The sequence below is a fragment of the Mizuhopecten yessoensis genome, unplaced genomic scaffold, assembly GCF_002113885.1.
Source record: "Mizuhopecten yessoensis strain PY_sf001 unplaced genomic scaffold, ASM211388v2 scaffold2711.2, whole genome shotgun sequence".
Taxonomy (NCBI): Eukaryota; Metazoa; Mollusca; class Bivalvia; order Pectinida; family Pectinidae; genus Mizuhopecten; species Mizuhopecten yessoensis.
This window is the reverse complement of record NW_018485984.1, coordinates 2,095,587-2,119,273: the sequence shown is the minus strand read 5'-3', so window position 1 is coordinate 2,119,273 and position 23,687 is coordinate 2,095,587. Positions and strand designations below refer to the sequence as shown.

General features: G+C 35.4%; 1 protein-coding gene across 1 annotated transcript in view; it reads left to right on the top strand.

Annotated features, from left to right (window-relative positions):
* The first annotated feature begins 4,768 nt into the window (after positions 1 to 4,768).
* Positions 4,769 to 23,687, top strand: part of LOC110445064 (myc box-dependent-interacting protein 1-like) — a 38,588-nt gene continuing 19,669 nt past the window's right edge. Inside the window, exons 1-3 of the mRNA XM_021489421.1 lie at positions 4,769 to 4,861; positions 12,812 to 12,892; positions 15,048 to 15,102. Of these exons, the coding sequence (XP_021345096.1) occupies positions 4,793 to 4,861; positions 12,812 to 12,892; positions 15,048 to 15,102 (205 nt within the window). The 5' untranslated portion in view covers positions 4,769 to 4,792. The remainder of the gene's footprint in view (positions 4,862 to 12,811; positions 12,893 to 15,047; positions 15,103 to 23,687) is intronic.

Sequence of the window (23,687 nt, the reverse complement as noted above, 5' to 3'; positions counted from 1 at the left end):
GTTAAAGGATTCATAACGATTGTCTAAATACAGGAAATATACATATTTTTGAACAGATCTTCATAACTGCTGTATTGCACTTTTTCTATGAGGCCTGGTCTCTCGTTGAGAATATTACTCTTAAAATCCGTACAATCCGTTAAATCCTAAATGGTGACGGAGATGGGTATGATCAAGTGCGAGGAAAAAAATAATATGAAGCTTTATCAGAGATGCATATGAAGCATAACTTTTCACGCGTGACAGATTTTTATTTACATAGGATTAAGGTCGACTTAACTAGCTTCGAGCTAGAGGAAATGTCACTTTAGCCCATTGGTAGACCGTCCGACTAGGAACCTATGGATCATGGGTTCGATCCCAGTGGCGGACCCAGGGGTTTTGCCCTAGTTGCCCGGGCAACACCCTTTTTATGTGTCAAAAAATAATCTGGACTTAGATTTTCCTCTTTTTCATATGGGAATTTTCTTCTTATCTATATATGCCAAAGGGTGCAGTTGCCCAAACAAGGAGTCCACTACTTATACTCTAAACAAAAGGGGATTAATCCTCTTTTGTTTTTATATTAGTCTATTTGTCTACCTAATCGTATTGTTCTAATGTCACGGTGTGGTGATCACCCTGTCCGTTGAGAGATGATAAAACATCTGTTGGAATTAGGTATATATGTTAATTGTTATTTCAAAGGTAGAGTCCATTTCATGATAACCCTGTATTTTCACCTGTGGTTTCATGTACACATGATCACCAGGATAGATTTATTATACCTGTTAAACAATGTAAATTTCAAAATTTCAAAGACAATAAAGCATCCACCTTAGCATCACGTTATCAGGTGAATAATAACCAATGTTAGCATAAAAGCCTGGCATGTATATATATTTTTTTTTTTAACAGGGTTTGCCCTTGTACAAATGCATGCATACAAATTCACAATAATAGACAAACAGTCAAATCATAATTCATATTTATGACAAAATAAATCAATATTTAATTGCCAAAATGCTCGCCTAAACTACATGCACATGAAAGGCATGACACAAACATCAACATTTTAACCAAACACCTACATTTCTACCCTTGTTTCAGAGAAACACTCGCTCCGATCGGCCATCATAAAATCTAAATACTCTATGTTATAAAATATAACCTGGAATAATACCGCAAACTCAGAAAACTATGCTAGCCTTATTCGATCTGTTTGACAATGGAAATAATGTCCGATAAATTCTAGCTTTCTACGCTTGGCAGTGCTTGAACAAGTTTAGTATTACATCTTCAGAGAAAAAAAAATCGCATCGCTCTGCTCGGCAGGGAAATTATAATTGTCACAATCTCAGAAATAATGAAAATTATAATTTATTAGGTTATTTTAGTCTTTTTCTGAGTTTAAAATTTTGGGCAACACCCAGAATTAATTCCTGGGTCCATTGATTTCTGTATCATTTTTTAATTTCACACTATATTGGTGTTTATTCTGTCAATTTTTAATTTCACACTATATTAGCATTGTATATATATTCCACTTCATAGTGTTTTAATCCTAAGTCTGAAGTAATTCTTGTGTGATATACAAGTATTCATTCAATATTAAGTATGTCTATTATTTACTTATTCTGAATACTACTTATCTGTGATCACATTTAATACTTTTCATATATTAACACTGTTTTTATATATATATTGTTTCAAAAGGGTCAGATCCCGGGGGCCTTTGTAGGTAGAGGACTTTCCAATCACTTAGAGACCTGGGATATGACACTTTATTTTAATGTATGTGGTTATCTCCCTTTACTTGTAATTCAATGTGTTATAGGCCTAATGTTATTTTACATGTTTGTCGCAATAATAGCCCTCAAGAGCTTATGTTTTACGACGTTAAATAAAGTTTCTTGTACATGCTATGTTTATTTTGTTCATGTTACTGTAAATTATAAATATAAGTAATCACCTTGCGACTTTTCTACATTTACATGTCTATGTATGTATTTCACTGTGTTTCACTGTTTTGCCTTCAAACTACTCTGTAGTTACAAATGTGCAAATAAAATTTTGAATTTTGAATTTGAATTTATATTCAACTCAGGCATTTGTTTTGATAGTCCGTGATAATATACAATAGACTAGCCCGATGTTCGTAGTCAACATCTAGTATAATAAGTATGGGGTTACGCTCAATTGCTCTCTGGAGCGTATGTGAGCGTCGTTGTTACCCTGGATACCGAGGATAAACGATGAAGAATCCAACTACTTGATTTATAACTGCATCTTCCGATCTGAACCGAGAATCATTTACAATACCGCACCACAATTCATTTTATAGTGCCAAAAGTATGTGCGGTTTCCAAAAATAAATAAAAAAATCTAAATTTCATCCATTGGATGTTTTCTGGGATTCAGTGCAAAATAATGTGGGGTTTAAGTTTTTTTATTTTTTTATTTCATGCATATTTTAAAAATTGGAATGTTCCGGGTCTTATTTATTATAGCGCTAGTGAAACAAAATTTCGCATACTGAAGGTACCTTGCTACACAATCTGAGAATATCGTCACATATTTGTGTTGACTGGTTTTCGAGGTATGACAAGTTATTCAGATGAAATTGATTAACTGAACTATGCCGTTTTCTTCTGTCTTTCAAAATAGTGGCAGTGACATTTTATTTCCGAAAATAACTCACCCGGCCTAAGCAACTCATTTAACGGAAAAATATGAAAATGTTGTCAAATAAACAAATTTATGAAACATTATATCCGGAGATTCATGAAATCAGAAACATATATAAAGACTATCTTTGATGAAAAATACGTTTGGCACGTTGTTGTATCCGTTAATCCAAACACCCCTTTCAGATGACATGTAAGCATATTTCCGTAAACGTTTTTAGAATAGTCAAGCCATATCATCTGCAAGTTTTGTCATGGAAATAATTATCTGCAGATCAAGAGATATCCTTTCATTGAAGCAAAACCGAGGTAATCTTTATTTCTAATTCTATTGACATGAATGAAGATTTTAATTTAAAATTTGATGGAAAAGACTAAAATTTTACAGACCATCATAAGCATCTGGGAGTAGTTTTAATTCTAGCGCAAAGAGGGGGATCATATTAATGCCGTTTATAGTTCAGTAATGAAGAATATTTGCTAAATAGGAATACTCTTTTAAAAATTTATAAATCATTCATTTGACCAGTTTTAGAATATGCTTGCGAATTATGGGATGGTTGCACTAAATTTGAATCAGAAAAATTAGAGAAAGCCCAAAGAGAAGCTGCTCGATTTATATCCGGTCTTCCTTCATATGCCCGTATCGAAGACTTACATTTTGAAACAGCTTTAGAAACTCTTTCTAATCGTCGAAAACGTAGAAAACTCCAACTTTGATACAAAATGCAAAACAACATAACTCCAGATTATTAAAACGATCTCCTGCCATCTACTATTGCAGAAAATAACAGGTACTGCAGTACACTCTTAGTTCCTCTATTTGGGCTTTCTCTTACCAATCTTTCCTTTATACCTTCCACTATTCGTAGCTGGAACTCCATAGATCAATCAGTACGATCGTTGCCTTCTATACATTTATTTAAAAACGCTCTTACTTCAAATGTACAACCATCCCCTCCTATCTACTTCAGTTTTGGAGAACGTAAATTGAATATTATACATACTAAACTGAGGCACAATTGTAGTTCCCTTAAGTATGACCTTTACAGAGTTAATCTTGTCGAAAGTCCATTTTGCATCTGTGGACATCCATGTGAGAATGCCTTTCACCTTTTTTTTGAGTGTCAACTTTTTAACAATGAAAGGCGTATTTTGTTTCAAAATTTGAATGCCTTTTAAATTTAGATTTTCTTTTGTTTGGCAACCAGATCATTCGGTAGACATTAACTTTTAAGTTTTTAGACATGTGCATTGATCACTTCATCAACTCCAGCAAAAGATTTTGAACGGTGCTTTTTTAGGTTGTGTATTTGTACATGTGTGAATATTAGATATATATATGTTTTAACAAATTTTATTATATATATATATGAAGGATCATTTTTCTGATTTATGATATATATATTAACATATATAAATAGATAAGATAACAGGCTAGGCCTATATCAATCTCCTCCAAGATGGTGTAAGTATGACATTATATGTATATACATGTAATCAATAAGCTATTTATATTATTGTATTAAACTCATACACTCAATCATACATTCATTCAAGTATCTACTGACACTCTCTATACACACTCATGTCAATACTCAATAGATATATCTATCTACTTCATGTTTATGTCTTAAATCAATGTTGACATGTAATTGTAAATGTATGACGGGAGAGGGCTGTGATAAGTTGTAAAAACTTCACAATCCCTTGTAAATGTTCAATTTTATTGGCAATAAATATGTTTAAAATAAAATTGAAGTAAAATTCTCAATGGATTTCGAAGATTTTCAATGATCATTGTGACTCGTACGGACCTGCTTTCTTTTCATGGTAATTGTTTTATTCTTTATTTGCATAACGTGTTGAGTGTCATACTGTTGTACCCATCCTCCCCATTCATCTTTTTGGAGAAAATAGTTCACATAGTTGTGATGACTTGAAATTGTTTATTATAGCGCACCTACGCCTATAGTGTGTATCATAATAATACGATATTCTGTCTATCTGAAATTCAATGCCATGTCGCCAGATTGAGAGCTTACATTAGAACGGACTATAGAAATGTACATCGCTGCCCCCAGCCAATCAGAAAAGTTCTGACAAGGATAGCATGAAAAATCAACATGGCAGAGCACAGTAAAGGAGGCATTTTCACGAAAGCGCAAAAAACTTTAACTCGTACAAAAGCTAAGGTGAGTGGAACTATTTACCCTGTCAGACTCGACTTGAATTATATATTTGAACATGCTTTTATCAAATTAATGTAGGAAAGTCGACGTTTGAGTGTGAATTTTGCGGTTGGTGTAACAGGTGTTGGCGACTGACAGCAGTGGTAGTGTGTATACAGTATATATATAGGAGTGTATCGTCTTGTGTTCTGTACTCAGCGTGAAATGTGTGTCACACATTGTCAACACGCTGCTCTCAAACGGAGTCCAGTTTGTGTCCTCGTATGGCTCATCGTTTAATGCAGTCTTTTGTTTTTGACGAGATGACATGATTCATTTAACAAATTAACGAAAACGAAAGTAAACGTCAACAATTTTGTGATGTAAACACGGAAGTATAATATGTGTCGCAGTGTTTTAAACGTGATACGAATATATAACGCTTCGATGCTTAACAAATGTTTATATTTTTCAGTTTAAATTTTTTTTTGTCTTGTTTTGTTGTTTACATTGCAGTGATTGTCATTCAAAACCTTGACCAGTTGACCACAGTGCTAGAGCTCAGTATAGGGATTAAGCAGATATATATTGATACCTTAGGCGTGTTGGTATATAAATACCTTGTGTAGATTCAACAGATAGATATATGATTTAACCTAGTCAGGCTAACTTTGTCACAAATATACACAGGTGTAGGTAAAATGGTGGTGAAGTGTTCACATAGAGAAGAAATGATAAAGAGACTTAGATATGAAGCTTTGTTATAACCACTGTTTATTGTCAGATGAAAAACAAAAATCATACTCTTGTTGGTTACTTTAAGTACAATATTATCTGAATTAAGTATTACATTACTGTAGGTAATTCAGAGAAATAATAAAATTTGTATCTAACAAAGATTCGTTTGTAAGTGTTTGATAAATGTAATTAGGGATGACAGCTGACATTTCTTTTTAGCAGCAATCTAATATATATGTCAGAAGGAAAACACTAAACTTGTCTTGCAGTTTGTCAAATTAAATATTTAAAAAATCTATATACAGGTGAATATATATAATACATATCAGAACTTGTAAACAAATAAATAAAAAAGAAAATGTTATGCTGTTATTGTTTCTTTTGAAATCAATTCTTTTAAATGTTTTAACTCATTCACCCCTGAAGTCACATTTGAACCCCTCCAATTCAAAGGTTAGAATAGTTCATTATGTTATTTCAGGGGTGAATGAGTTAAGGCCTAAACATAATTGGGTTTCTGGTGTTACCAACTAAAAAGCATGGGTAACATATATAGTAGGTACATCACGGAATTAGATTAAGTCCGTGGGTACATGTAGGGATTCAAGGTAAATATTGTATCATACATTTATCGGTTATATTGAATGAGAAAAATTTAGGGTATGAGACTTGGTTGTCAAAACTAGGTACGGTAGGGAAACTTTGCAGAAACAAGCAATTTATTCTTTTAGGCCTTAATAACTGATTTGATATAGAAAATCTATCATGTTGGATTCATGAAAATTTCTTACAAAATTGTGCTACGGATTTATTGTCGACTTCACATGTGTATTCTAATTTATTTTACATGTAAGTGTGATGTGCATGTGTCACTGTAGGTATAAATAGGACAAATGAAACTGTATAAATTTCTGTTATATTCTGGCAGATTTGAAAATTAATTTGTTCACATGTTTTGTGTCATTGTTTCAAATGAAAGACCTTCTGTGTCTAAAGCTTGAAGGAATTTTCTGTTACATAAATAATTATGCAATAAAAGGAAGACGGTGAATATGCATGACACCTACTATTTATGACAGTATAAAACCAAGCACTGAATAACCCTTTCAACTCATGAAGTACTAGTACCCAGGGTGATAATTGAGTTGAATGTGGTTCTTATTATTTGTTGACACGAGTGGACACGGGGCATTGTCTGAGGGTATCAGATATCTAACCATTACAGGTAGGCATGGCCCTGATACTGATAGCACAGGTGAAGCGTAAGTATAGCCTATGGTCAGACAGAAAACAATTGAAAGGACATACCTGTCACTCTGACTGACGTGCGGCGCTAGCCAGGTACACACCTCAATGTATAGCTTCCAGGCAATAGACAGGTATAAGGACTTAAAGTATTGATACACATCGTAAAACAGATAGTAGTTGGTCAGATAGTGGGAATCTCAAATCAGTAGTTGTATCTCCCATACAGGGCCAGCGCTTCTTCAGTAAGAATATCACATGATCAATTTATGTTCGTGGGCTCACTCTGTCCAGGCCAAGTATATATGTATTCAACATCTTGTGTTGAATTGTTTTTAAATTTTTGGGCACTGTTTTGTAAAGAAAGTGGCTATTTACAGGACCTATTAAATTTGTACAGGTTAAATGATAAAAATAATGTGACCAAGTCTTGCGCATGTAGAGCTGTAGTTTAACAGTTTTTGACTGATCATCACATGGAGATAATCTACTACCACTGCCATTTAATTTCCCGGTATGTTGCCAAGGTCTCTGTCCTTTTCTCTATGTGTTAATTAGATACTTATTGCAACATCTGTTGTCTACTGTAATGTTAGGGGACTTTGGTATGTTAATTGCAAGATTATTTGTTTTTCAGTCTTATTTTCAAATTTGGAAAATGGAAGTTCAGTGTCCATACAGTATATGGTGCACTATTAAAATCTCAAATTTAAAACTGACCATCTTTCTAACATCTTACTGAACAAAAGATTTTCTGATTAGAAAAGCTGGCTCAAGTTTCCTGTGAAAATCACTCGTCCTTGACTTAGTGTTTGAAAAGGGCCCTGCACCCTTGAAGATCAATGGTTTGCCTATGGATACGTCCGGCTCAGCTGGCCGGTAATGGGTATCAGTGAGGAAGAGAAGTCCACTACTACGGCTATTTAGGGAGGAAAGGATTAAATTTGAGTGTTGACTGTGAATGCACTCAGATGTATCTTCTAATCTTAGATTGATCTCTGATGTTCTATCAGATTTACTTTGAAGCTTTTAAATACTGTACTTTTCCTAAGGGAGTCCTTGCCCTTCAATTGTACTGATGCTTTTAAATACTGTAGCTTTATTCATCCTAGAGAGGGCCTTTGCTCTGTCAGAATTTTGAGAAGCCTTAAATCCTAAAGATGGCTCATTGTCTTGAAGCTATTAATATGTTAATGCGGTACTTATGCAAAGTTACTACTGCACTTACACTAATTTACAACTCTATCACTGTATTTACACCTTTTTACAACTCTATCACTGTATTTACACCTATTTACAACTCTATTACTGTATTTACACCTATTTACAACTCTATCACTGTATTTACACCTATTTACAACTCTATCACTGTATTTACACCTATTTACAAATCTATCACTGTATTTACACCTANTAATTTACAACCCTATCACTGTATTTACACCTATTTACAACTCTATCACTGTATTTACACCTATTTACAACTCTCAGATCACTGTATTTACACCTATTTACAACCCTATCATTGTATTTACACCTATTTACAACTATCAGATCACTGTATTTACACCTATTTACAACTCTATCACTGTATTTACACCTATTTACAAATCTATCACTGTATTTACACCTATGTACAACTCTATCACTGTATTTACACCTATATTTACCGGTTTATCTACAATTGTACACCTTAAATCCAGTCTACCACTCAATCTACACTAATTTACCTATTGTCGAATGTAAGGATGAACATCTTGTAAACATCCTTGCTTTAATTCATTCAAAAGAGGAATTAGAATGATACATGGATCTTACTGTAGTGGCCAAGATGAATGATATTAATTAAGGAATCTGTTTCCCATAAAGCATTGTCAGCTTGAGTTACTTCACCTGGTGGATTTATTTCTTCTGATCAATCCAGGTGTGGGTGTATATTCTCATATAAAAGCTGTAAATTTTGAAAGGACCCTTTGAAAATATGATCTAATGTGTTTAAATTTATTCAGAACTTTTGATGAAAGTTTATTCAAAGGCATTATTGTTGATGACTTATTGTAAAAGCTAACATACTCATACAGTTTCTTTAGAAGAAAGATGTCTGCCACCCCTGAGTTTGACTATGTAACATTCCATTTCAACAATGAGGGATAATCCATGTGGGAAATTTAGGGACGATAATTACATACACCTGTACTGATGGGATGTTCTTGTAGCTGACATTACTTTGAAGTGATTTACTTTCTTCATCATAGATATCTGTAAAGTTATAGGCCAAACAAAATAATTGGTTCTTTTAGGATAAGGATAAGTGAGGTACAAAATTTTGCAAAATATTTTATTGAAGGCTTTAATAGTTCCTGTTTAAAATTAATAAAGGAAGGGATTAAGGTTAGTTAATGAAAGTAGGTCAATGCTTTAATAGATAAATAATCACAAGAAATTTCAACCTGTGATTACTTAAGTCTTAAGTCATTAATGTTAGTTTCTGTGTGGGAAGGACAGAGCCCCACTGAGTACATTTGGTATTCAATAATACTGATAACACCACTCTCATCCCTGTCCTTGAATACTAATCTAGACCTGTGACCGTGCCAGTTGAGTAAACACAGAGATTTACTGGCCATCCAGCATTCCTGTCCTCTTCTCCATAGTATCGCTCAACTTAACATTTTACTTTGTCCCCAAGGGTCATGAACAAACATCGATTTCTCCACTGTTCAATGGATCTGGCTTCGACAACCGACCTATCAGACAAAAAATCAAACCAATTGATCAAATTGCCTCCAGTACGATAGATATGGAAATAAAGTCACCTGATGCAAACGTTACAAAGATTTTGATAATAAAAGTGACTACACGTGTATTTATGAGCAGAGTTCCAGTATCTTTAACCTGAAGTCTAATGTGTGTAATTTAGATTAGATGACTGTTAGGCATTAGATCAGTAACATACCTAAACTTGAGAGCTTATGATTGCAATCTCATCTCTAGTGTTCCATACTGGGGAAATGGAAATGTATTCATGTGTATACCCATCATAGATGAAAATGCATTCTTTTGTGTGCCCATTATAGCATAATTATGCAAGTTATTCATGCCGAGTCATGTTACAGATAATCTTTGGAATTACCATTTTATGGATCACAGGATCATGAAATAGCTTTGTGATGTGATGTGTAGAAATTTCATTTGCATCTCTCATAATTACCTGTACATGTATCAGTGAAAGTTTTGTTATTTTGTTTTTGAATGAAGATGTTAAAATAGAACGATTCTTTTGCTAATTGTGTCTTTACCTGGTGTTTTTATCCTTAACATTTTTATGATACTTTTCCTGTAACAGGTATATATTGGTATCTGAAATAGGTCTTGCTCAAAACTTTGTTGGTATATAATGTTTTAATGAGAATATTTATAAAGTTTAATTAACTTTTAGACATGTATTTGGTGCTGAAGGTTTTTACTTTGAAGGCCAATTAAACAAGAAATAATCAAGGTATCATTCCATATTCACCATAGAGAATTATGACCTATACATAGTTTAGGATTTATGGGCTATTTTTAGATTATTTTGTACAATGAGAGGACTGCGATCAACAGACAGAGTGGTTAAGGTGTTTGACCATCTCACCATCACTAGCCCCTCCACCACTGGGTTGTGGGTTTGACCATCTTACCATCACTAGCCCCTCCACCACTGGGTTGTGGGTTTGACCATCTTACCATCACTAGCCCCTCCACCACTGGGTTGTGGGTTTGACCATCTTACCATCACTAGCCCCTCCACCACTGGGTTGTGGGTTTGACCATCTTACCATCACTAGCCCCTCCACCACTGGGTTGTGGGTTTGACCATCTTACCATCACTAGCCCCTCCACCACTGGGTTGTGGGTTTGACCATCTTACCATCACTAGCCCCTCCACCACTGGGTTGTGGGTTTGACCATCTTACCATCACTAGCCCCTCCACCACTGGGTTGTGGGTTTGACCATCTTACCATCACTAGCCCCTCCACCACTGGGTTGTGGGTTTGACCATCTTACCATCACTAGCCCCTCCACCACTGGGTTGTGGGTTTGACCATCTTACCATCACTAGCCCCTCCACCACTGGGTTGTGGGTTTGACCATCTCACCATCACTAGCCCCTCCACCACTGGGTTGTGCGTTTGACCATCTTACCATCACTAGCCCCTCCACCACTGGGTTGTGGGTTTGACCATCTTACCATCACAAGCCCCTCCACCACTGGGTTGTGGGTTTGACCATCTTACCATCACCAGCCCCTCCACCACTAGGTTGTGGGTTTGACCATCTTACCATCACTAGCCCCTCCACCACTGGGTTGTGGGTTTGACCATCTCACCATCACTAGCCCCTCCACCACTGGGTTATGGGTTTGACCATCTTACCATCACTAGCCCTTCCACCACTGGGTTGTGGGTTTGACCATGGTTAGCTTATATGGATTAGGGGAACATTTTGTTTCCCTGCAATTAACCATGTTTCACTTGGGCTTTAGCCTCATGAAACCTGATTAATCTAGGGAAAACAGAATGTGTTTCTCTACCACGAGGGCAGTCAATTTATGATGTATTTTTTTTACCTGTATTGACTTAAGATATGTACTATAAATGTAAACATGTCGACCACACCTGAAGGGATTGTATGTGTTTTGACCTTATATAGTGTGAATTTTGTTGATTCCAAATTGGACTTAAAAATCACATGATAACTTGACTGCGTGAGGAGAATTTGATCTGGTGAAATTTACGAGTTGAATGTTTTGTGAATTGTCAAAGTTTTATTCATATACATGTGTTCGAAAAAAACCCTGAAGATAAGGGTCATTCACCTGTTCCTATCTGTATCAAACATTCCTACATTATTACAAGGTGATGTCTCCATACTTAAGTGGATATAAATTAATACTGTTGCCCTAGGCAATGTCCAATACCATGCAAAAATTGTATCAGTAGCTAGTTTATAACCCGGGGCAGAACAGAGGTGTCCCCAGGTCCCTCGACTGTAACACCTATAGTCGAGGAGCTTCCATCTTTTCTCCGACTGTTTATGATCATAAACAAACAATAACAAAGTCCTATTAACATGTCAAGAGAAGAGAGTGTCCAGAATGTCATTATTATCAGTAACAATCACTAGTGCTAGCTTTTATCATGTACAAATGTTATAAGTTCTCTAAACATTTTGTCATGATATTTCTGGAATCTTTCCAGAATTCTGTTTGGAAATAAAAAAGATCATGCAACTTTGATTAATCTTTGAAATTTGATACCATCCAATGGAAAATTGGTATATTATAGGCAAAATAGATGAAAATAAGGATTGATAAGGACAAAATTTTGAACTGATCATTTCAACATGGGGACTAATGATATATGCTGCCTTAAGCTAGTTTTGATGTCCAACAGCAAAACATACATGAATAGTTCTGATGATTACCATAAACTTGCATATTATGGAAAATGTCAAAATTAAACCTAACATCAATGATTTTGAATATGGGCAGTGGTAGGCAGTGTTTATTAGCATTGGTTTATATAATGATGATGTCTAGATCAGACATAACAAGCAGAGGAAATGCTAGGATGTTATATCGGAGCTGGTACATAGACAGGGATCCAAATCAAGCAGTGATCCAGATTATACAGGGATCTGAATTAAACATTGATCCAGATTATACAGGGATCTGAATTAGGCGGGGATACAGATTGGACAGGTAAAATTATGCAGTGTGTGAAGTGTAGGTATATACATTGTATCATTAAAGTATTATATAGATCAAAGACAAGATAGCAATTAACTTGATGATACTGTTATCTTACCTAGACCAGTGATATGTTTTCTACAAACAAAACTTTGTATACAGGATATATTCAAGGACATTGTTTTGTGATAGTAAATTATCTCAAGTACACACACACCTCAAGGAAAGCTCTGTATTAGCTTTTGTCTTTTCATTTCAGGTCCTACAGAATCTTGGAAAAGCTGGAAAAACATCAGATGAAAAGTTAGATGAATATGTCCACAAACTCGACAAACAGCAGGTAAATGCAATATTAAAATATTTTCCAATGAATTTTTTTTGGCTTCTGAAAAATTAAAGAGTTAGAGGAAAAATATAGTAAAATTGATTTCTTTTTCAACCTTCAGCTCTTCAGAAACAATGAAAATCATCGAAGCTTTAAAAAAACAACATGTTTTTGTATGCCTTGTATTGCTATAATGCTTTCATTGTGATCTCAGTAATTTTTGGGACTCGAATATTAGTCCCAGACTCTTTTTGTTTTGCTTTCCCTCAACTCATCAACCTTTTGAGGACCTATATACATTGTATCTCTAAGTAATTGGAATATAGGGACTTATCATAAATTTGAAAGAGAGTTCAGGACTTGTCTGAAAAAATTCTACAAAAACCACTGGATCTGTATAATACTGTTAAAGAAAGCATTCGGATGTCATCTCATTTCTAAAATGGGTGCCTGTGAAAAAAGACGCATCATTTTCATGGAATGAATGAAAACTTTTGCAGGGAAACTGTAATAGCTAAGTGTTATCCAACAATCTATCCTTGTGTGTGTACCCTGTATGTATATGTAGTCCACACTTGTGGTGCGACATGTCTCCTCGCTGGTTTTATTGATGTAATACTGTATACCCTGTATGTATATGTAGTCCACACTTGCGGTGCGACATGTCTCCTCGCTGGTTTTATTGATGGAAAACTGTATACCCTGTATGTATATGTAGTCCACACTTGTGGTGCGACATGTCTCCTCGCTGGTTTTATTGATGGAAAACTGTATACCCTGTATGTATATGTAGTCCACACTTGCGGTGCGACATGTCTCCTTGCTTGTTTTATTGATGTAATACTGTATACCCTGTATGTATATGTAGTCCACACTTGTGGTGCAACATGTGTCCTCGCTGGTTTTATTGATGTAATACGGTATACCCTGTATGTATATGTAGTCCACCCTTGCGGTGCGACATGTCTCCTCGCTCGTTTTATTGATGTAATACTGTATACCTAGTATGTATATGTAGTCCACACTTGTGGTGCGACATGTCTCCTCGCTGGTTTTATTGGTGTAATACTGTATACCCTGTATGCATATGTAGTCCACACTTGCGGTGCGACATGTCTACTCGCTGGTTTTATTGATGTAATACCGTATACCTTGTATGTATATGCAGTCCACACTTGCGTTGCGACATGTCTCCTCACTGGTTTTATTGATGTAATACTGCATACCCTGTATGTATATGTAGTCCACACTTGTGGTGCGACATGTCTCCTCGCTGGTTGTATTGATGTAATACTGTATACCTAGTATGTATATGTAGTCCACACTTGCAGTGCGACATGTCTCCTCGCTGGTTTTATAGATGTAATACCGTATACCCTGTATGTATATGTAGTCCACCCTTGCGGTGCGACATGTCTCCTCGCTGGTTGTATTGATGTAATACTGTATACCTTGTATGTATATGTGGTCCACACTTGCGGTGCGACATGTCTACTCGCTGGTTTTATTGATGTAATCCTGTATACCTTGTATGTATATGTGGTCCACACTTGCGGTGCGACATGTCTACTCGCTGGTTTTATTGATGTAATACCGTATACCTTGTATGTATATGTAGTCCACACTTGCGTTGCGACATGTCTCCTCGCTGGTTTTATTGATGTAATACTGTATACCTTGTATGTATATGTAGTCCACACTTGCGGTGGGACATGTCTCCTCGCTGGTTTTATTGATGTAATACTGTGAACTCTGCAGACTGGTGAATCAGCTTTTCTGTAGTTATCACAAAATGTGTTGTGACTTTGCTGAAATATACACCTCAAATTACTGAAATTTGCCTTAAAGTTAGTGTCACGAGAAACCTGCAAACTTGTCATACTTTCAGTTTGATAAATTCCGTATCTACTTTGTGGTTAAGTTGAAGGGACATTATTAGTAACTTTTCTCATGTATGTATATTTGATTTAAATGGCAAATTAAATTACTCATTAAAACATAAAATTTATAATTTTTTTGTGGTATTATAAATGATTTACGTTTGTAAATTTATATCTAAAACCCACTTTTTAATTTGTATTCAGCTTTATTGATCAACTATTTTGTTTTTGTACTGATATATAACACACTGCATTGCAATTGCTGAGTAAAAATATTTCACTTTCAACAGGAAACTGCAAACAAATTCCAGAAGGAACTGCGCACCTACATAAATGCTGCCAAAGGTAGGTGCTGTTTAACGTAGCTTGTAATCATAACTCGTCTGTAACTTGTATACTATTAGGTTTACTGAAGCTGTAACTCAACTGTAACTGGTAACTCGTCTATAACTTGTATACTATTAGGTTTACTGAAGCTGTAACTCAACTGTAACTGGTAACTCGTCTGTAACTTGTATACTATTAGGTTTACTGAAGCTGTAACTCAACTGTAACTGGTAACTCGTCTGTAACTTGTATACTATTAGGTTTACTGAAGCTGTAACTCAACTGTAACTGGTAACTCGTCTGTAACTTGTATACTATTAGGTTTACTGAAGCTGTAACTCAACTGTAACTGGTAACTCGTCTGTAACTTGTGTACTATTAGGTTTACTGAAGCTGTAACTCAACTTTAACTGGTAACTCGTCTGTAACTTGTGTACTATAAGGTTTACTTAAGCTGGTCTGATCCTTGTCAGATTGCTAGTCCTAATGAGTCGGTATAACAGGAGTCGGCCGTCAGAATTCTGGATGTATATTGTATTGTTTGTAATAGAAACCAATTCTTGTGCAACCGTGTTTGTGAGATGTTGCAGAGTAGTTGTTTAACTCATTCACCCCTGAAAACACATTTGAACTCTTCCAATTCAAAGGTTGGAATAGATCATTATGAAATTTCAGGGGTGAACGGGTTAAACTTGAAAATATTTAAAATATTTGATAATGCTAAGCATGATGTAATCCATTAGCTGTACACACTGTTTGTATTTGTGTTCTCTACTGTGAACAATAGAAGTAGAATTACATCATTACACATGTGTTTCTCATCACACTTAGGTAATGTTTATCGATCCCTAGGTATAAAATATTGGATCTAAGTGGGGGTTTTTTGTGAAACAAAACAAAATATAATCCACACAAAACTGTCCTTGGACTATCAGCGAGTCTGAACAAACAAAGCTATCCCCACAAAACTGTCCTTGGACCATCAGTGAGTCTGAACAAACAAAGCTATCCCCACAAAGCTGTTCTTGGACCACTAGTAAAATTGAATTCTAAAAAACACTCCTTTGAATATTTGGTGAAACTGAATTCCCACAAACTTTCATTGTAACATCAGTGAAATTGAGTCCCCACAAATGTTCAATTGGAAGCTTCAACAGTTGAAATTGAGACATTGGTGACTGTGTCTCCATGGAAACTGTCTTTGGGACATCAATGATAACTGTGTCTCCATTGAAACTGTCTTTGGGACATCAATGATAGATGTGTCTCCATGGAAACTGTCTTTGGGACATCAATGATAACTGTCTCCATGGAAACTGTCTTTTGGACATCACAGATAACTGTCTCCATGGAAACTGTCTTTGGGACATCAATGATAACTGTTTCTCCATGGAAACTGTCATTGGGAAATCAATGATAACTTTCTCCATGGAAACTGTCTTTGGAAAATCAATGATAACTGTCTCCATGGAAACTATCTTTGGGACATCAATGTTAACTTTGTCTACATGGAAATTGTCTTTGGGACTTCAATGATAACTGTGTCTCCATGGAAACTGTCTTTGGGACATCAATGATAACTGTGTCTCCATGGAAACTGTCTTTGGGACATGATTAATAACTGTGTCTCCATTGAAACTGTCTCTGGGATCTCAATGATAACTTTGTCTCCATGGAAACTGTCTCTTGGACATCATTGATTACTGTGTCTCCATGGAAACTGTCTCTTGGACATCAATGATAACTGTGTCTCCATGGAAACTGTCTCTGGGACATCAATGATAACTATGTCTCCATGGAAACTGTCTTTGGGACATCAATGATAACTGTGTCTCCATGGAAACTGTCTCTGGGACATCAATGATAACTTTGTCTCCATGGAAACTGTCTCTTGGACATCAATGATAACTGTGTCTCCATGGAAACTGTCTCTGGGACATCAATGATAACTGTGTCTCCATGGAAACTGTCTCTTGGACATCAATGATAACTGTGTCTCCATGGAAACTGTCTCTTGGACATCAATGATAACTGTGTCTCCATGGAAACTGTCTCTTGGACATAAATGATAACTGTGTCTCCATGGAAATTGTCTCTTGGACATAATTGATAACTGTGTCTACATGGAAACTGTCTCTGGAATCTCAATGATAACTTTGTCTCCATGGAAACTGTCTCTTGGACATCAATGATAACTGTGTCTCTATGGAAACTGTCTCTTGGACATCAATGATAACTATGTCTCCATGTAAACTGTCTTTGGGACATCAATGATAACTTTGTCTCCATGGAAACTGTCTCTTGGACATCAATGATAACTGTGTCTCTATGGAAACTGTCATTGGGACAGCTGCATTTGGGACATCAGCAGGACTTAACAATAAGGGTAGCCCGATAGTCTGAGATTAGTAAAATCTCTAGCTCTACTAGTGGTTCTAGAAAGCACTAGCCCATGACCAGTTGACTAATCAAAATTAGATATTGTATATCTTGTGGAATAATACAAGGTATCAGGTTAGTGGAATTTGTACAAGGACTAGTAAAAAACGGGAAACTACTACCACAATTGACTAGTGGTATTCAAAACAACGATATAACAAGTTTCAAAAAGCTGTCTCTGTAACATCAGTGATAAAGGTGTCTTCATTGAGTCATCATGAAGCTGTCTTTGGGATATCAGTGATGTATCAAATGTCCAAGATGCTGTCTTTTGACATCAGTGATAAATGTGTCTCTGTGGAAACTGTCTTCGGGACATAAGTAAAAGGAGTTGTTTTAAAGCTGTCTTTAGGACATCAGTGATGTATCAACTGTCCAAGATGCTGTCTTTTGACATCAGTGATAAATGTGTCTCCGTGGAAACTGTCTTTGGGACATAAGTAAAAGGAGTTGTTTTAAAGCTGTCTTTGGGACATCAGTGATGTATCAACTGTCCAAGAAGCTGCCTTTGAGACATTTATGATATATCATTTATGATATATGTCTTTTGGAAATAAGAAGTCGTCATAAAGCTGTTTTTGGGACTTCAATGATAACTGTGTCTCGATGAAAACTATTTGGGACATAAGTAGAATTCAGTCCACTAACTACTGTCTTTAAAACTTGAGTGAAAATAAGTCACTACAAGAAAATTGAGACAGCAAAGAGTTACCAGCGTCAGTGAGCACATATAGGGGTAGATTGTCTGACCCACACAAAGTTCAGGAACATGGGCAAGGTGGTAAAGTGATCAAGCGTTTAACATCATTTTTGTCTGTACATTTGGTAGTGATAAAGGTTATCAATACAATTTTCTTTGTATGATTTAAATAAGCTTGAAAAAGATATTGCTGAGGGGATACTTTGTTCTACAACAGAGGCAGATGTTGGAGGGATAGAGGTAGTCGCCTAGCTGACTATATGTTTCAGGAAATCTGACACCTGTAAACGTTTACCAATGGATAACGAGGATATAATCACCAAATGTCACGAATAAAAGCCTGGGGCAAGTCGCAAATGTTCCGACAGTCAAGTCTACTTTTTTTTCCTAGATCATTTATCATAGAACTCTAAAACTAAAGTCAAGATGTAGGATTTTTTTTCTAAAATTGTGAGAAAAGGTGCACAAACGTTTGCTTGGTGTTGGGAGCATCACTTGTCATTGGCAATACATGATCATGTGTAATTGTTGGGACAAGTGACATGGGGAGTTACCTGTAACGAGATACTCAGGTGTGTAGGTACTGTTTACAGGTGACGCGTGAAGCTGCCCCTTAGGCTTATAGAGTCACCCAGCCTTATGCTTTTCTGTTGGGTATACAGATGTTATGTTTATCTGCAGGTATATGCATTCGTTCAAAGGTGTAGTAGGATTCAATTTGTTTGCAAGTTTAAAAAAAATAAAAATTGTTCTCAAATATAACTTGAATACCGTAAGGTTTAAACATAATATACCTGGTACACATACATATAATATAACATACATAAAAGTTAAGCTTAGCTCTGGTAAATTATAAGCTTATGTTTTCATGCAACATCTGTGATCAAAATGTCACCAACCTTAAAAAAAAAGAATATGGGACTGTTGTAAATAACATTATGTAGATCTTGTTGGCTGATCTGCTGTAGCTACCAGTGAGTTTGTGAAGTAGCCAGGTGACATATTGGTTCCTAAAGGGCCAGACAAAATTTAAGGCGTCTGACATTCTGCTACTTTAGCTACTAGCCCTCCACCACTGGGTCGTGGGGCAGTCGCCAGGTACTGGCCGTAGGTCTGTGTGTTTTCTCTGTGAACTCCTGCTTTCCTCCACAACCTTAAATGACCATAGATGTTGATAGGACGTAAAACACAAACAAACCAAACTTACTTGTGAAAAATATAAATTTCCAATAATCGCATATTATATAGTACAGTGCATGCATATGACAAAGTGATATTTCAGGTGTCAAAAAAATGTATATACCGTATGTAAATAAAATGTTTTCCTGTCATTCCAATAACCTATTTATTTTGGAGCTGAAGCAGGAAACAACACAATTTTCAGGCTAACCCTATATAGATATATGTTGTTTGATATTGCATTGCTACATATTTTGGAACATTTACTATTGTATGTTAAAATATGACCAGAACTTTATGTTAAAAACTCTTCATTAACTTTAAACTTCATTTTTTGATTAAAAAGATTAAAGTTAAGGGAAGGATTTACAAGTCTTATAACTGTATGGAAATGTGTCAAAATGGATACTAAGGTAGGTAGTCAGAGGGATGATGATACAATCGCGGGAAAGCTGTGTAGTACAATATACAAGTGACAGTGACTCCAACCGACAGTGGCTCAATGGTGTGTACGCCTGACCTACATACAGCTGGGAAAACTCATATTACATGCATCACCGACTTTGAAGTATTTGTCTCCATAGCTATGTAGGTATATTGTAGTTGTAAAAATTCTGGAGACTTTTATTCAAGAATGCGGGAGGGGTGAGGGAGTCACTTAACTCCGCCAGCTGTTAACAACTGCCAGAATGTTCATTTTGTTTACTGATGTTTTTAAATTTTGTTAAATGCCTTTTGTTTTCATGTGATGTAAATGTTTTGAAGATTTGATTCGCATATCAGTGAGAGAATATCAGCTATAAATAAATGATAATACACATTTTGGGGTCGCCAGCGTACACGTCAGTCAGTAGATCATCACTGTCTTTAGTAGTGAAACACACTTACATTTCTAAAGACTTGGATAGCTCTAGTAATCTTGATCTAACTGATCTGTATCAATTTTTTTGACTTTTTCTGGTGTGATAAGGTTATATAATATTTAATAACATTTGGAAAGTTTGGTTGACTATATCCTTCTATCGTGAAAATATGTTGAAGTTCAATCTGCCTGAGAAACCATTCGTCCTTTTTATTCTTAAGAGATCGCCACTTTCTTAATCTGCAACAAATTTACTTTCAAAACTCTATTAAGGGCACCATCTTATTAAGAATCCTTTTTTGAGACTTCCCCTGGGTGGTCTCTTATATTACAAAATCTAGGTTACGAGATTTTATGTACTTGTCATGGTGAACTGCATCAGACACAACTGGTATCTAGACGGAAACAGAGAAGTATACATGAAATAGGCGATACTTGGAATGTCTATTTCCAGTGTGGAATATGTTGCATTTTACAGTCAATTTTTGTTAACACTCATTATACTGGACCAGTATAGTGTTGATGTAAATCATAACACGGCTTTATTATGACTGTTATGTTTGACATAATTCAATTGTTTACATTACTATTAAAAGTCAATAGAGTCAGAGGTTGGAGGTAGTTTATGAAACTGAATTATAAAAAAGTATAACTAAGCTATTGTTTACAAAAACGTCACTCTGAGCTATTGTTTACATTCTGTCATGTCATGTTTTTTGTACAATTTACGTAAATGATAGAAACTATCCACTCATGTTTTCTGTAAGATGTGACCTGGTAGTTACAGTAACAATACATTGTGTCTCTATATCTGATCATCCCACTATCTAATCTATCTAATCTATTCTTCAATGAACGAGACACGCTGGACACTGGATTGACAATTTTTATCTATGTGATCTGATCTTACCCTGATATGGCGATTGTTAATATAATTTTAGTAAAACCTGGGATATCAGATGGTTTTAATGATAACTAAACATTTTTGCACTAAAATGTTGAAATTTGAAACCATCACTTAATCCCTCAGTGTAGAGAATGTCGTAAGGGGATAGTTAGAGAATGCTTTATTTTTTTCTGAGGATTCCATTACAGGTAGGGATTAAGTGGTGACCTACATCTGGTAAAGATGACCTATTTCTACATGTGGCTCGGGTAGCTAATGTCAAGGTCATTCTGAGGATAGATTAAATTGCCTAAAACAATCCACTACTCTTTTTGTACCGAATACTTGATTTCTCCTTGGCAACAATTCTATAACCACCATTGTCACTCGAGGAAAAGCGATGACAAATGAATTTAGAACACCTAATGACCAATTTAATTGAGTTCAATTGAGTTGGAGAATTATACCCATCTATAGCTAGGAGATACAATAGTACCCTGCATGCTTTTAACAAAACCAAGCCATTATAAGTGTAGCTGTACAACTGTACTAAATAAACAGCCATTGAACATTTCAAGTGAAATGTCATGTGTTCACCCTACTTGGCTTATTACAGGAAAAATATCATAGTTTTAATTTAAGAATCTTGTAAATAAACATTGAATACAAACTTGATAATCATATAATTTAATTTGTGACATGCAAGGGTTGTAACAAAATTTTCCTCCAAAACCGCTCTATATTTGTCCCCATAAAATGTTCTTTGAACTGTGACCCTGAAGCTGTTAAGTACGTACAGATGTAGACTATGAGTACTGTAGACTTATAGATCTATCTCATCACAATAACACCAGCTCGTGACTGGTAGTGTCCACACAAATGTCAATGAGTTGGTCGTCACAGTATGAAAACAGCATTTAATTGAAATGTTCATTTTCGGAGAAAAAAGGTTGGGGTGACTGATTCTTCTTTTATCTGGTTCGATGAATAACTCATACTGCATTGAGCATTTAGTTTCATGCTGAAGAAAAAATCGTGCTGCAAAATCGTTTTGTCCAATTGCAAAAAGATCTTCAGATGTACCTCAAATAACATGATGGATTTATCGTATTTGAGCAAAAACAAGACATATAAGAAATGTTGCTGATTTTGAAAATGAAAATGTAGAAAGACTTGGCCACCATGATAATGCTCACCGGGATTGGGCCAAAAACTTGCAGAAAAGGGAATCAGATTTTCTGTGGACTTTGACTAAAAGCATATTAATTTAGACAATTATCAAAACATCAGTTGTAACAGTAAACTACTGAAATTTGATGAACACGTTGCTGGAGACAGATGGTCGAGTGCAATGTACAAGTCATCAAGTGCTTCCATCTACATGCACTAGAAATTTTAACACTTAAAATGTCTAAAAAAGGACCATGTGGAAGTTAGCCCCTGGCTATAATGTATTTATTCTGAATAAAGGAAGTCTAATATATGATATGTATGTAACAGAGTGCCCCTGTCAATGGAAGTGAACGTGTCCCCAAGGATGCTGTTTGACAATTTTGTTTATATGGAGTGTTGATATTTCTAGGATATATTGCTCCTTTGTCAAATTCATTAGATACAAATCTGTTTAAATGATTGAAGCCATTATTTAAATGCTGCATAGTCCTACAGTTGAGTGAATGCAATGAACATTTTCTTTACCTTTACAAAAAACCATGAATATTTATAAAGTTAATGTTTTGTATGCGTTGTGGTGACAAAGTCTTAACACTTGTGTTTAGGTCGTTACGGATATAAAAGCAGTTTCTACATTTCTTAAGTGAAAGTATTTGGATAAATGTTTGAAAAAAACTTGATGAATGTAAGATATTTACTGGAATGAGTGTGACATTTCATCTCCTACGTTTGACTTGGTTGTCATGTAATTGAAGTGGCTGGTTCGTGGACACCTACCTAGAAGGTGTAGAGTGTAGGATAGGAGTCTGACAGTATCACGTACCTACATAGTGTCTCGCATTCCTTTACACTCCAGCTACTTCACAAACAAAATATCAGCATTTTCTGCTATATATAGACACAACAATTAAACACATAGTCAGGTTTTACACCTCGTATAGGTATTCTTCTATCATGAAACCCCAACGGAAAAAAAATCTTCTGAATCAAATGCAGAAGCTATCAGTGATTTTATAAGTATTTAATGACATAACTAAGTATTGCATGACATGACTCAATATTTTAAACATTAGTTATCGTATTTGACAAAATAAACGCCCTTGACACTTGGTATTTTCATAGCAATTTCATACTTGCCAACTTTCCAGATTTTAGACCCTGAATGTATTTTTTTTTCAACCAGTGAATTTTGTAAACTATTGCTATATTTGAAATCGAAAGATTTCAGTGTATATAACAACTTTGAAGATGTTTTATTTTTTCCCTAAGGGGTATATATGCATATATTTTGTATGCTTTTTAATTTTGAACTGATGACAATATCAAATGGTTGGCAAGTATACAATTTGGGAAAATTACATTGA